This window comes from Lithobates pipiens, unplaced genomic scaffold (assembly GCF_037356315.1).
Source record: "Lithobates pipiens isolate NorthernLeopardFrog02 unplaced genomic scaffold, aLitPip1_a1.2 Scaffold_3, whole genome shotgun sequence".
Lineage (NCBI taxonomy): Eukaryota > Metazoa > Chordata > Amphibia > Anura > Ranidae > Lithobates > Lithobates pipiens.
Genome location: NW_027507790.1, coordinates 7,627,256 through 7,642,577, shown reverse-complemented (window position 1 = coordinate 7,642,577; position 15,322 = coordinate 7,627,256). Strand labels below are relative to the sequence as shown.

At 41.8% G+C, this 15,322-nt stretch overlaps 1 protein-coding gene across 7 annotated transcripts in view; it reads left to right on the top strand.

The window, feature by feature from the left end:
- Positions 1-15,322, top strand: part of MTMR3 (myotubularin related protein 3) — a 150,476-nt gene that overhangs the window by 108,165 nt on the left and 26,989 nt on the right. For all 7 annotated transcript variants that reach the window (XM_077461210.1, XM_077461213.1, XM_077461212.1 and 4 more), the window contains exons 10-14: positions 2,375-2,583; positions 3,281-3,412; positions 7,193-7,304; positions 10,902-11,097; positions 13,352-13,537. In XM_077461210.1, coding sequence (XP_077317336.1) covers positions 2,375-2,583; positions 3,281-3,412; positions 7,193-7,304; positions 10,902-11,097; positions 13,352-13,537 — 835 coding nt within the window. The remainder of the gene's footprint in view (positions 1-2,374; positions 2,584-3,280; positions 3,413-7,192; positions 7,305-10,901; positions 11,098-13,351; positions 13,538-15,322) is intronic.

Sequence of the window (15,322 nt, the reverse complement as noted above, 5' to 3'; positions counted from 1 at the left end):
TGTAGCCCGGTGTAAAAAAGAATTGGTTAGTTTATCCCTTACAAAAATGTTTTATAGGGGATTGGCACCGGTCATCTTGCATTCCAAAAAAGATGGGACCTATACTGTAGTTCTACTACGCCTTCCTCCTTTTTTTTTTTTTCTTTTTTTTTTGTATTTTTTTCATTTAGGGTGACTTCCTTTAGCCTTAAACTTACAGTATAACTACCTAAGTATATGGGAACATCTTCTCTGGCAACATATATATGTGTGGTGTGGAGCTTGGCGGAGACTTCATGCAAATAACTGGTGCTATAACTGCAGATATAAAACAAATATATAAAAACAATACATGTAATGATCAGCTCTTGTCAAAAGGTAGTAAGTAAAGAAAATAGAATATTGTCTATCTGTAGGAATTCTTTAAATTCAGTCTTGCTGCACAGTTCCAGCCCAGTATGCTGAAAGGCTTCCTCAGATAATCAGTGGAATTAGTGGGAGACCGCCAAATGACAGGGAAAGTAGTTGAGTACCTAGGTGCACCTTGTACTACATAGTGTGCAGAAAACTTTACTGGAGGGCCCTCTGCCTTCTTGGATGCTTAGTAGGTTGGTACCCTAACCACCTGCTGCTGGGAGATAGTTTGGAGGAATTTGTAGGACCTCTTTGGCTCAATTTGTGGCTCCTGGGGTGCAGGCACCTCCCAGTCCTCCTTGGAAGGCCTATTAGTAGTTGCTATGTTGCCCACCCCTTATTTGGACTGCTTTTTAGAAGTTCTAATATCTACATTACTGTGTCCCTCAATGGACAAGAAAGATAAAAAAAAAATTGGTAAAGGATTTTGCAGTGCAAACATATTGGAGTCTGGGGGTCACGGGTCCCACACCTGCATGTTTCTGCTCATGTTAGTACTGTTTTACCTTGAAACCAAGGCAAGCTATGTAGAGGAAGGTTTACGCGGAGACTGGCTTGTTTGCCAGTGTCCAATCCGCTTGTAAGCAGCACTATAAACTGACTGAATTCCTGTGTTCCTCAATGTACTCCCAAGGTGAGGATTTTATGGCAAGTATAAATGTTCTGATTGGAGTGCCTATAACAAATATCTTTTAGTTGTTGAGGCAGTATAATTACCAGAAAATATGTGAGGTGAACTCTCCTACAGTGACCCAGACAGAAGTAGGGGAAGACTAGAAAAAACTCTAGCTTTTAAATCCTGTATTGTCTCTTTGCAGGTTTTCATTTTTGCAACAGGGACTCATCTGTGACAGTGAGGGATAATCTCACTACTGGAGCACTAGGGGAAAAAAACTAAACATTTTTTAGCTTGACATTGCCATTACCGACTTAAAGGTGGTTTTCTTTAATCCTTTAATTTATACCCTAAATCTGCGCTGCCCAAGTCGCTTTATAACCATTAATGACAGGGCACCATCTTAACCACTTCAATACAGGACACTTTCGCCCCCTTCCTTCCCAGCCCAATTTTCAGCTTTCATCGCTCTAGCGCTTTCAGTGACAATTGCGCGGTCATGCTACACTGTACCCAAATTAAATTTTTATAATTTTGTTCGCACAAATAGAGCTTTATTTTGGTGGTATTTATTCACGACTCCGTTTTTTATTTTTTGCGATATAAGCGCAAAAAAGCGGAAATTTGGAAAAAAAACATTTTCTTTTTTCTATTTTAAAAAAAATCCAATAAAATTTTGTCATAAATTTAAGCCAAAATGTATTCTGCTACATGTTTTTGGTAAAAAAAAATTCCGTTAAGTGTATAATAATTGGTTTGTGTGATCATGTACATATGTGTGCAGGTGATCACGTATATATGTGTGCAGATAATCATTGGAACATGTGATTTTAGTGGGACATATGTGGGGACATATGGGGGGACTGTGTACTGTGTGGTGTGTTGTGGATTACACTAGACTGGTGATCAGTGAGTAAAAAGCTGTAAAAAACAGCTCATACTCACTGATCATCAGCCGGCTGCAGCGATCTGCTCTCCTCTCCTCAGCGATGACTTCTGTGTGAGGAGAGGAGGAGCCGATTGCCTAGCAACCGGGTGTTTGTTTACATCACATGACGGCCGTGATTGGACACGGCCGTCATGTGATTAGGAGGGCCAATCAGAGAGCCCTCCTGCCGATCTGAGATGCGCCGTGTCCGGGTGACACGGGCGCATCGGGATCACGCCGCTGCGCGGGTACGATCCCGCTCCTTCTGATGGACGTTCCTGAACGTCCTATCAGAAGTAGACGTATATGTTCATTGGCCGGGTGGGAAGTGGTTAAATTAGAGTTTATAGGAGCTGTCACAAATCTAAATGCACAGAATAACCCTGATTTGTCTGTTGGTCTGCCATGGTTGTTTTGACATCTGTCTTCTTCATCAGGCATCAGAATAATGGTTCCGTTATCGCTCGCTGTGGCCAGCCGGAGGTCAGCTGGTGGGGCTGGAGGAATGCAGATGATGAACATCTTATTCAGTCCATAGCCAGGGCTTGTGCCTCTGACAGCATTCGAAGCAGTCCAGGCAAAACGGCCAATGGTTCATGCATACATAGCAGCGTAAATGGAGGAGTTCTTTCTGAGGTTGATTTTGGTAAGAAATCTTTGCAGGTAGGGCTGGTTTGTACCGTGGAAGCCAATTGGTTCTTACCCTCACTATGATCTAGATGTGCCTGGGATCTGAAATTTTGCAGGTTTATAGGTGGATATCGTAGTAATATACATGCTGACTTTTGTTTTTGTAGGTCGTGGTGAATTATAGAGCCAAGGAGTAGGTGTCATGCCATATAAAGTTGAATACCAAGCGCTGATGGATAAATGTTGCACCTTGGCCTTTTTTTGGGGGTGGGCGATGAAGCATGTTTCCATGTTTTACTAATTTCTTTAGTCTCAGGATCATATAGCTATACCCAGCTTTCATCCATGGTCACTAATCCTCTTCATCTTTGTGGTACAGGTCCAAAATGCTTTGTGCACATTCCACTCGTTGCTGTTTTTGGAATCATGGCTCGGTATTCAACTTTGTCTGGCATGACACCACCTCCATTTCTCTTGGCTCTAACTATAATTCACCATGATCTACAAAAACAAAAATTGGCATGCATATTACGAAGATATCCACTTTTTTTTTTTTTTTTTTTTTTTAAATCTGCAAAATTTTCAGATCCCAAGCACATCTGGATCCTGGTGAGGGTAATAACTTATTGGACTCCCCTCATATTTTGATTAGTGCTCTGTTTGGCCCCTTTTTGATAAACATATGAAAACTGGTAAGAATCCCTCTTTTACAGACTCATCCATGTCAAATTCACCCTCATTGGACAGCAACTCTACCCAGCCCCAGAAACTGTTAATTCTCGATGCCCGATCCTATGCTGCTGCTGTGGCTAATCGTGCTAAAGGTGGAGGCTGTGAGTGCCCAGGTGAGACCAAACATCTGTTGGGGGGGGGGGGCGGTTACAGTTGCATTGGCTCATTGTGGTTCACCCCCCGGTTCAACACAACTTCCAGGAATACTAAGCTGGCTCAAACAAACTATTTTCTTTACTAATCGATGCAGCAGCTATCAGCACTGTATACAGCTCTGTTTTGGCAGTGGTATGGGCACTTCCCATCCCATTCTCAGAAAAATAAGAGTTGGGCTAAGCTCTGCTAAGTTATTGATACGAAGCCTCATCTTTTAGAAATGAATACAAAGTTTCCTCTGAGGTGGGTGGATGATGTCATGATCTCTACATGAATGAACCAGGAAGACTTGTATTCTTTCATAAAAATACAATGCTTTTGGGGAATGGCTGAGAGGTGCTCTGCCCGATCTTGTTTTGGGTCTGGGAAGTCGTACCCCTACCAGAACACAGCTGTATGTAGCCGATGCTAAATACAGTTTATAGAGTGCCGATAGTCACTGCAAACTACACAAACAACAAACTTTTTTTTAAAGTGATGTGGAGTTAGGCCTTAAACAATGGGAACTTGGGGTCAGACTATCATTCTATCTCAGACTCCTAGAGCATTATTAGCAGTGTAGATTTGTTCGTTCTACCTAATTTATAAAGTAAATGTTGTCTTGGTGTAGTTAAAGCGGGATTCCACCCTAAAGTGGAACCTCCGCTGATCGGAACCCCCCCCCCCTCCGGTGTCACAATTGACACCTTTCAGGGGGGAGGGGGGGTGGAGAGACAGGTATTTTCACCCACTTCCGGGCATAGACTCCCACGGGAGTCTACGCCATTTCCTGCCCTGCCACGCTGTCTGCTGGGACACACACGGGTCCCAGTGACAGCGCAGAGATTTCCTATTGCGCGGCTCGCGCATGCGCAGTAGGGAACCGGGAAGTGAAGCCGATTCGCTTCACTTCCTGATTCCCTCACCTAGAATGGTGGCGGCAGCAGCCGAGGCCCGAGCGGTCGATCGGCCTCGGCTGCCGGCATCGCTGGAACCCGGGACAGGTGAGTGTCCATTTATTAAAAGTCAGCAGCTGTAGTATTTATAGCTGCTGGCTTTTAATATTTTTTTTTTTTGGCGGAATCCCTCTTTAAACTGCAAAAAACATGTCTGGTTTGGGGTGGTGGAGAACTCTTAATTTACAATGCCATTAAGAAGATCTTGTATAAAGCAGCCCACAGTCCACTAATATCCAGTAGCCCATAGGAACAACTAATTTTACTGTGATCAGAAGTGTTACAGGTGTTTTATGACTTGCATTTCTGAGTTAATGCACCTTTCACATTTACCTTATCAAAGTCAGAGCACGCTCTAATAAAGCAAGTAATGTATCTGGTTTATAACATATGGTTATCGACCTTTTTGAATGTGCTTTTTCATACACTTGTTCACACTTGAAACAGTAAATTCTCTTCTAATTGTTCTATTTTGGCAGCTTCATTGTAGACAAAAGGGAGGCATTAGAATAGTATTCTTCTGTGAAGTCACTGAACAAGAAATCTTAGCATTGCAAAATATTACTCCTATAGAATTTTTTTTTTTTTTTTTTTTTTTTTTAACTTTTTCTTTTATTATTGAAAATGTTAATGCTGTTAAAGTGAAACTTTAGTCAGAAAATTAAGTTCTGATTGATCACTTCGTGCTGGCCCCTTTTGCAGATATAGCTATGTAAAACATTTAAAAATAAGTGTAACTACTTCCGGACCACCGCACGACTATATGCGTCCTTACTTTGAAGGTGGATATCTTTGTTATGGCAGCAGCTAGCTGCCATAACCCCGGTGTCCTCTTCTTCGGCCAGCGGTCTGGTTTCCGGTAAGAGTGGTCTCTGCAGCGGATTCTCAGAGATCACTTTTATCTGCTGCGGTAGAGGGGTCCCTCCCGCCACGTTCCGGTGCCCTCCGCCGATGTCGCGATCAGATCTTTACCTTTGCTGGGCATGGTGACGAGTGAGGCGAAGACCCTGGCCCGTCTCCATAATAATGCAGGGCAGAAGCGACGTCATAACTTCACTTCCACCCATAGCTCTTAAAGGGCCTTTTTTTTTTTTTTTTTTTTTTTTGCATTTAAGTGTAAATGAGATCTGAGGTCTTTTTGACCTGAAATATCATAATTAAGAGGTCCTGTCTTTCTTCTTCTTCGCATTCTTCTTCGCATTCCTTGTAATAGGAATAAAAGTGACACAATTTTTTTTGTCTAAAAATAAAAGCTAAAATGTTAATTATTTTTTTTTAATTTTAAACCTTCCCCTGTCCCGCCGAGCTCACGTGCAGAAGCAAACGCAATCGTGAGTAGCGCCCGCATATGAAAACGTTGTGATCGGTAGAGAGCAATAATTCTAGCCCTAGACCTCTAACTCAAAACCTGCAACCTGTACAATTTTTTTTTTTATTTATTTTTATTTTTTTAAACTTCGCCTATGGAGATTTTTAAAGGTAGACGTTTGTTGCCATTCCAGGAGCGGGTGCAATATTTGAAGCGTGACATGTGTGGTATCAATTTACTCAGCGTAACATCTTTCACAATATAAAAAAAATTGTCTAAGTTTACTGTTGTCTTATTTTTTTAATTTAAAAAGTCAATTTTTTCCAAAAGTGCACTTGTAAGACTGCTTCACAAATACTGTGTGACAAAATATTGCAACAACCGCCATTTTATTCTCTAGGGTGTTAGAAAAAAAAAATGTATAATGTTTCTAGGGGTTCAAAGTCCTTTTCTAGCAAACAGTTAACTTGTAAACGGCACAGCTCAAAAAGAGGCTCAGTCCTTAAGTAGTTAAGCAAAAGAATTGACCAAGGGAGGATAGATTGTGGCGACACTAAAGATGAGAGGTGCCGGAGAGGCACAAAGAGTTACACTTACCAGAATAGTGTTTCAGCTTCCTGATTTTCTCTCCCTTCACCCTGGGCAGCAAGCAGCAGTCTGATTATGTGATTTTTCTTTCCTGCAACCACGGGTTGAAATTGTATTAATTTTCCCCCATCCACACATTCAATGTGGATGAGGGATTCCCTCCCACTGTAATATTGTATTCTGGCATCGGGGAGCCTTCCATGCCTTCAAAATACAATGATCAGTGTTGCTGGCTATAGCTGGCAGCACTGATTGGGAAAAAAATTACAGACTGGTTGTACAAAATTCAATTGATCGACTTGTGTACAACCAACCAGCCCGAATTTCAATACATGTATGGTCGGCATAAGGAGAAAGTGAGTTCTCAGTAAGGAAGTGACTGCTCTGAGGTTTCAACAAAATGGCAAGAAGAAATCTGAGCAATGCTAAAGGCAATTTACAAAACGCGCTCATGTTCAGAGAATAATTATTATTGTGAATCGTATGTTCGTTTGGTAAAGAACAATAATTCTCAACCGGTTAGGGGGCAGTCGGCAAGGAGAGAAAAGCAGAGGCTGCCACTTCCACCATGCCTCTAAAAAAAAAAAAAAAAAAATCTTGTCCCTGGTTTTTGTTCAGTAACTGATCGTTCTGAAGTCAAGACATGAACCAGACAAGTAGCATTTTCACAAGGAAAGAGCAGTAGTTTCATTCGGGCCCACCTATGTCTCATGATCGGTTTCCTTTTAAAGCTTTGGTTTTTGTGCAAATTGAAGCAATTTATGTACAACCACTGTTTAAATGAATGTTGAGCTGTTAGTGAAATATAATCTTCTCATTAATATAATATAATACTGAAGTGTTCTGTGTGACAGTCAGCAAATGATCCCTCTGGTAATTCACACAATCGCCTGATTTCTTTGCAGAGTACTATCCGAACTGTGAAGTTGTTTTCATGGGGATGGCCAATATTCACTCCATCCGCAAGAGCTTCCAATCATTACGTCTGCTGTGTACACAGATGCCTGATCCAGCCAAGTAATGGTTTCTGTTTTCTGTCATTCACTGTGGTGTTCATACTTTTATTCTGACCTTTTCCAGTTAGTTTTGGTTTCTTGCTATTTCCATTTGCAATTTTGGTTCAGTTTTTTCCATATCGGCAGGGAGCTACCAATTGATGATTTATGGTGAAAAAGTGTAGTTTATGTGCCTGCCAGTAGTTGTGGCTTGTTTGGCAGTTATGGTATTGGCTATCACACTAACCAAAATAGCATTGTATGGCTGCCTAAAGCAGTATTCCCCTCTCCTCCTCTTACCCAAGTGCCTCTGCAACAAGCTGCGCGCTACGTGGGGCACACTCCCAAGTAGAGCTGTGTGTGTCTATAGGAGTGTGGCTTGGCCATGCCCCTCCATTCCACCTTGCCAGATTTGATTGAGAGCAGCAGGACCCAAGGACTCCCGCTGTTGCCTCTGTCCTGTGAGAGAGTAGTGCTGCAGACAAGCACAGCGCTGGATCAAAAGAGCAGCCAGATAAGTATTTGGGTGGGGGCTGGGGGGGAGCAGATATTGGAAGGTTCTTTACTAATGTACAGAATGCATTAAGGTAAACCTTATGTATGCCTTTTTAGAACCAAAGTATTGATCACATTAAAGAAATGTATGGTGTGTGTGTATATATATATCTCAGGATCACAGGAGGGCACACCTCCATCTAGGTGAACCGATTTATTTATTAAAAAAGTAAAAAAATGATAAAAATTCACACACTAGATAAGTGGATCAAGGCTTGTCATAGACCCATATAGACCTGCATAGGATCACTGCAAGGCTGCAGAGCTCAGCAGGCACATGGCTAGTTGAAGCAAAGTTCTTAAAGGAAGTACAGCGCTGTCAGGCTTCAGACTGGAATAGAAGCATCAGCAGATTCCAGAAGTGGCAAGATGTCTGCGACTCCAAACAGGTAAGAACTTGACTGGCCTACACAGAGTCTTGACCTCCACCCGATAGAACACCTTTGTGATGAATTTAGAGTGGAGACTGTGAGCCAGGCCTTGTCCACATCAATGCCTGACCTCGCAAATGTGCTTCTGGTCGAACCTTCCTGTAGACCCACTTCTAAACCTTGTGGACAGCCTTACCAGAAGAGTTGAAGCTGTTATAGCTGCAAAGGATGGACCAACTCAATATTAAACCCTATGAGGAAGACTGGGATGCAATTAAAGTTCATGTGCGTGTAAAGGCAGGCGTCCCAATGTTTTTGGTAATAGCGTGTGGCTATATAGATCTATATAAATAATCTATCTCAATTTTAAACAAAAATGCACTGATGCCAAGTTATTGGCTTTAACGTTTTTGGAGTAAATTATGTTTACAGACGCTGCATGACAGTCTCTTACTGGGTATAACTTTTTTTGAAAAGGAATATGTAGTATAGCACCCACCTCCTTCTTTTTTTTTTATTTTTTTTATTTTTTTTTTTGGGGGGGGGGGGTGGGGGTTGGTGCTAGGGGATACTTGTTAATTTTCAAACCACATGTTTGTGTGTATGTGAAATATGCAACGAAGGACATTTTATGACCAGTATTTTTAAACAAGTGATACTTGGATTTGCAAATGGAATGATGCAATTTTGAGTATAGATGTATATGTTGGTGAGTGTGACACTCGGGCCCTTTGAGATGGCCTTAAAGCGGAACTTCAGTCATTTTTTTCATCTTTCCATCTATTAAATCTTCTGCCCTTGTTTTCACTTTGGATAGTAAAAAAAAAAATTGACAGTAAATACCTTATACTGCCGACTTCTGTTTTTTGTCTGGGGGAAAAAAGCCTAGGAATCTCTCTATCTATCTCTCTATCTCTCTCTATCTCTCTCTATCTCTCTCTATCTCTCTCTATCTCTCTCTATCTCTCTCTATCTCTCTCTATCTCTATCTATCTATCTCTCTATCTATCTATCTATCTATCTATATCTCTCTATCTATCTATCTATCTATCTATATCTCTCTATCTATCTATCTATCTATCTCTCTCTATCTATCTCTCTCTATCTATCTATCTCTCTCTCTCTATCTATCTCTCTCTATCATCTCTCTCTATCATCTCTCTCTATCATCTCTCTCTATCATCTCTCTCTATCATCTCTATCATCTCTCTCTATCATCTCTCTCTATCATCTCTCTCTATCATCTCTCTCTATCATCTCTCTCTATCATCTCTCTCTATCATCTCTCTCTATCATCTCTCTCTATCATCTCTCTCTATCATCTCTCTCTATCATCTCTCTCTATCATCTCTCAATTTTTTGTGAAGAATCACCAACAAGTGGGACACAATTGTCAAGTGGAACGAAATCTATTGGATTTTTGAAACTTTTTTAACTAATGAAAAGAGGGGCGTGTAAAATTATTCGGCCCCCTTGCGTTAATACTTTGTAGAGCCACCTTTTGCTGCGATTACAGCTGCAAGTCGCTTGGGGTATGTCTCTATCAGTTTTGCACATCGAGAGACTGAAATTATTGCCCATTCTTCCTTGCAAAACAGCTCGAGCTCAGCAGTTTTCAGATTCTCGATTGGATTCAGGTCTGGACTTTGACTTGGCCATTCTAACACCTGGATACGTTTATTTGTGAACCATTCCTTTGTAGATTTTGCTGTATGTTTGGGATCATTGTCTTGTTGGAAGATAAATCTCCGTCCCAGTTTCAGGTCTTTTGCAGACTCCAACAGGTTTTCATCCAGAATGGTCCTGTATTTGGCTGCATCCATCTTTTCCTCAATTTTAACCATCTTCCCTGTCCCTGCTGAAGAAAAGCAGGCTCAAACCATGATGCTGCCACCACCATGTTTGACAGTGGGGATGGTGTGTTGAGGGTGATGAGCTGTGTTGCTTTTACGCCAAACATATCGTTTTGCATTGTGGGCAAAAAGTTCGATTTTGGTTTCATCTGACCAGAGCACCTTCTTCCACATGTTTGGTGTGTCTCCCAGGTGGCTTGTGGCAAACTTTAGACGAGACTTTTTATGGATATCTTTGAGAAATGGCTTTCTTCTTGCCACTCTTCCATAAAGGCCAGATTTGTGCAGTGTACGACTGATTGTTGTCCTATGGACAGACTCTCCCACCTCAGCTGTAGTTCTCTGCAGTTCATCCAGAGTGATCATGGGCCTCTTGGCTGCATCTCTGATCATTCTTCTCGTTGTCTGAGCTGAAAGTTTAGAGGGACGGCCAGGTCTTGGTAGATTTGCAGTGGTCTGATACTCCTTCCATTTCAAAATGATCGCTTGCACAGTGGATCATTCAGAGATCCTCGCTGAACTTCTGGAGTGAGTTTGCTGCACTGAAAGTAAAGGGGCTGAATAATTTTGCATGCACCACTTTTCAGTTTTTTATTTGCGAAAAAAGTTTAAATTATCCAATAGATTTCGTTCCACTTCACAATTGTGTCCCACTTGTTGGTGATTCTTCACAAAAAATTAAAATTTTATATCTTTGTTTGAAGCCTGAAATGTGGCAAAAGGTTAAAGTTCAAGGGGGCCGAATACTTTGGCAAGGCACTGTAAATGCCAGATTTCAGCCATGCGCTAGATTGTACAAGTTGAATGACCATTTATTTTCTTACTTTTTACACTCTGTAGTTGGCTATCTGCACTGGAGGGGACAAAGTGGTTGCAGCATCTTTCCATGTTACTCAAGTCATCCCTGCTGGTTGTTCATGCATTACATCGTGATCAGCGCCCTGTTCTTGTGCACTGTTCAGACGGATGGGACCGCACTCCACAAATTGTAGCTCTCTCCAAACTCCTGCTGGATCCATATTACAGGACCATTGAGGTGTGTATTCTTAATGCCCGTCTGATATAGGGCAGAACCTGCACAGTCAGATGAACAGATCCAAATTCCCCCTTCTCTCATAAAATGGAGGCATTATATCCGTCCCTTGACTGCTGTTTTTGGCTGTATGTATTTAAGTGTTATACATCAGTGTTTTCACAGATCGGTCAGGACTTGTCTGTGCCACATGTATTACCCTTAAACATCCCTCTAAAATATCAACCTGGCCTAAAGTAGCTTAAACTTGAGCAATGTTATCTGCATCCACCGTAAATGTTTTCTTGAACAGCATTTAGAAACAAATAGGTTTCCGTCCTATGAAAGCTAAAAAAAAAAAAAAAACACTTGGCCTAACTAATTAAAACCAATATGGCTATACCCTATTGTTGGGTTAGTACAGTTCACTCCTTCAGGCTCTCTCCTCTCTGTTGCTGTCCCTACTCCTGTAGTGATAAGAGATGTGGTGGGATGGGAAGATTTGTGCTGGGTGGGGGGGGGGGAATATGGGAGGGGCAAGCTTTTCCCACACTGCCCAAAAATGCCTTGCCTTTTGCAGATGCACAGCGATCGTTGGAGCGAGAGCAATAATTCTAGCCCAAGACCGCCTCTGTAACTCTAAACTTGTAACCTGTAGAAATTTTAAAACTTCGCCTATGGAGATTTTTAGGTACCAAAGTTTGTCGCTGTTCCACGAGCGTGCACAACTTTGAAGCGTGACATGTTGGGTATCAATTTACTCAACATAACCTTATCTTTCACATTTATAGAATAAAATTATTTTATTTAATTTTATTCCGAAAAGGTGTTTTCCAAAAAAATTGTGTTGGTAAGATCGCTACGCAAATACGGTGTGGCATAAAGTATTGCAATGATCTCCATTTTATTCTCTAGTGTCTCTGCTAAAAAAAAAAGTTTGTGGGTTCCAAGTGTGTTTCTAGCAAAATATACTTATTTTAACTTGTTAACAACAAGTGTCAGAAATAGGCTTGCTTTTTAAGTGGATAAAAAAAGCATGCGTGTTTCACAAGCATAGAGCAGCCCAACAAAAACAAAACCCAAAAACTAGCCTGAAGACTGCTGGTGTTCCCTGGGGTTGCGTGCAATTCTAAAGGGTGCCTTTACTGAATAAAGGCTGAAAAATACTGCCCTATATAGGCAACACTTCTGCAGGTATAGTAGCACTAAGATGATTGATCCAAACACGAATAGGCTCTGGGCATGACTTGGCAGTGTAAACTGGGAGACCCGGTTCCACCTAGTCAAGTACTTGCATAGACCAGCTTTAACATTTTGGAGTATCGTGATACTTTCAATTCTACTTTAAAAAGCAGTCTGAGCTCAGGTCATGTTCATTTTTCTGGGCTTAGACTTTCAAGGTCTGAGAGGATTATCCTGTGAGAATTGTGTCATTTGAGTTTGAAGAAATGTTTTCCTTTTTGTCTGCAGCAGTCTTGCCTCGCTGTTTAGAGATATTTGAGATAATGTAAATGTACAGCTAAAACTTGAAGGTTAATGCACAAACAAGAACATTTTTGATTGGGCTGGGTTCAACATTTAGGGTTAATCATAGACCTCAGATGTGTGTTGCCCATTCTACCTCAAATAAGCCTAATTGCCCATCTTATGTTTGTGGCACCCTAAAACAGCCACAACTGAAATCTCTGCAGGTGATTCAGACAATTTGAGAGGCTAGAAAACCTTGGCTGAGGCTGGGTTCACACTATTTGTAGAGCGGTAGCAGAGGGTCCGGTGCCCTGTTCACTGTTTCAGGGGCAAATCGGGTCAGAATTTTTGCCTGAATTCGTACCTGAAACGGAGCTAAAGACGCAAAAGACTCTTCTGTAGTGCCCTTCGCTGCCACCCCAAAGGGGTGTGAACCGGCTTCATTGAGAGCCAGTAGCACTCTCTTCTGTCATGCAAATTGGATGTGGAGAAACCTGTGAACCCAGCCTAATGCTTATTCCCTCCAGGCTTAGCCAGTGATGGAGCTCTGATTCCGTGACTCCTTCCTCCTGAGTCCACTTCACTCTGTAATTCTATTGCAAGGTTGGTCAATATAATTTTCTGATAATCTGCATACTTTATTTTCTTTTTATATTAACTCATAACTTTTTTCATTATCAAACTAACCAGGGAAGAAGTGACCAGTACATTTTGACAGTGTGGTTAAAAAAAAGTTATTTACCTATCTTTTAAAATGGACCCTTTAGATTCTGTATTGTGTATATCATTAGACTTCCTTTTCCTCAAATAGGGATTTCAGGTTTTGGTGGAAACTGAGTGGTTGGACTTCGGGCACAAATTTGCTGACCGCTGTGGGCATGGGGAGAACTCTGAAGACCTGAATGAACGCTGCCCAGTCTTCTTGCAGTGGCTGGACTGTGTTCACCAATTGCAGAGACAATTTCCTTGTTCTTTTGAGTTCAATGAGGCTTTTCTGGTGAGTATATATAGGAGAACAGCTTGGCTCAGAGTTCAGTTTATTGACCTTTCTGTGTATTGGGGCATTCTACTTACAGAAATATGGAATTCAGCCCATGTTTGTTTCATTACTATTCCTCAATGTCTACTGCAGGTAGTATTTCAGGTTACTGTGAACTGAGAAATATTTTTGTACCTCAATTTCATTGGCTACAGCATTTTTTTTTTATTTCTATCTAAGAACCGTTATTTTAATTGAGTAAATATCATTACATATGGATATCTTTTGTGGCGCTGAAGGCTAATTGCAGCTCTACACTGAGCTGACCTTCAAGCCCTTTTCACAATGCCTCACTGAGGTTTGGCTGCAGTGTGAGTGTAGCTCAGTGCACCAGCGGTTTGTGTGGCTTACCTGCGGTTTCCCATTGACTTTATTATGTCCCATGTTTTTTGGTGTGTTTTCTGCAAGTGCACCAAAGATGCAGCATGCAGGACTTTTGGTGCACTTTTAGAAAATGCACAAAAAAAGGGGCCTTAGAAGGTCTATGGGAAACCACTGGTAACCTGCACAAAAACAGCAGAGCAGTGTGAAAGGGGCCTTATTTGATAATATTGTGAATAGAGCTGAATAGCAGAGGGGGGGGGGGGGGGAATTTTCCTAGCAGTACATGGTTGGATAGATATATCTATCTCTCACGTTCAGTCCAGTCACAAAGCAAAAATCAGAAACCACACAAGTGACCCAGTACGCATTTAAGCAGAAGGTTTAAAGTGGACCTTGCAGTACAGTGTGATGTCTGCATATACTGTCCGGCGCCCCTCTTTCTTTATCGTACATCATGGGACACAGAGCCTAAGTTAATAACCTGTAACGCCTCTTTGCAGGGCTGGACCCCAGGGCCCATGGCTTTGGTCATGCTACATTACCTAAAAGCTTTTCCTGGTGGGGTGCTTTTTACAGGTCCAAGGGAGTGGAATCCTGATAAAAAGGGACCCGGTCCTTGAAGGTTTGCTAAACGCAGCCCGCCATGATGGGTGAAGGTTGGATTGACTGCTAATTCAGCAAATCCTGTGGCAGGGATAAAGTAAGGGAAGAAACTAGGGAACTAAAAAGTCCACCTATGCTTTCTTCAAGGGGAAACATTTTGTCATGCCTTTAGATCTTCACTAGATGAAGTATATGCACATACCTTAATCTGTTGTCTTCACTTCAGCTCAGTTGTCAGACTGTGGCCGCAGCAGCTTGTGCAGGGGTGATTCCTCTCAAGGTAAGATCTGCCAAAGGCTTTTCTCCCCCCTGAAGAGACCAGAGGGGTTAGGTAAACAGCCACTTGTAATACAGCAGCATCTGTAATACCCTCACAATCTGAGAAATTGCTGGTACAATTTCGTACGGAGATGGTTCGTTCTACTTTTATGCTACCCCTAATGGAGTCTGCTGAAAGCTTGGTTTATTCCTTGGGTTCCTTAAATCTTTCACAGCCTTTGCATCCGTTTCCTGTTCATGCTTTACTAGAACAGCTTATTTATGCTGAATGGGATCACCCGGATAAGCATTTTCTCCCTCCAAAGAGATTTTCAGTTCTCTATCCCATGGAGGAGAAAGTCACCAAAAAATGGAAGGTACCAGCAGTTGACGCTGCGATTACCAGTCTGAATAAAAGTTTAACTTGTTCAGTAGACAATTCACAAATGCTTAAGGATCTAACAGGTAAAAGGTTGGACTTCCTGTTAATATCCACTTTTTCCTTGGCAGATGCCATTACACTGCCTGCAGCCACTGCACTAGGCGTCTGTCAATCCC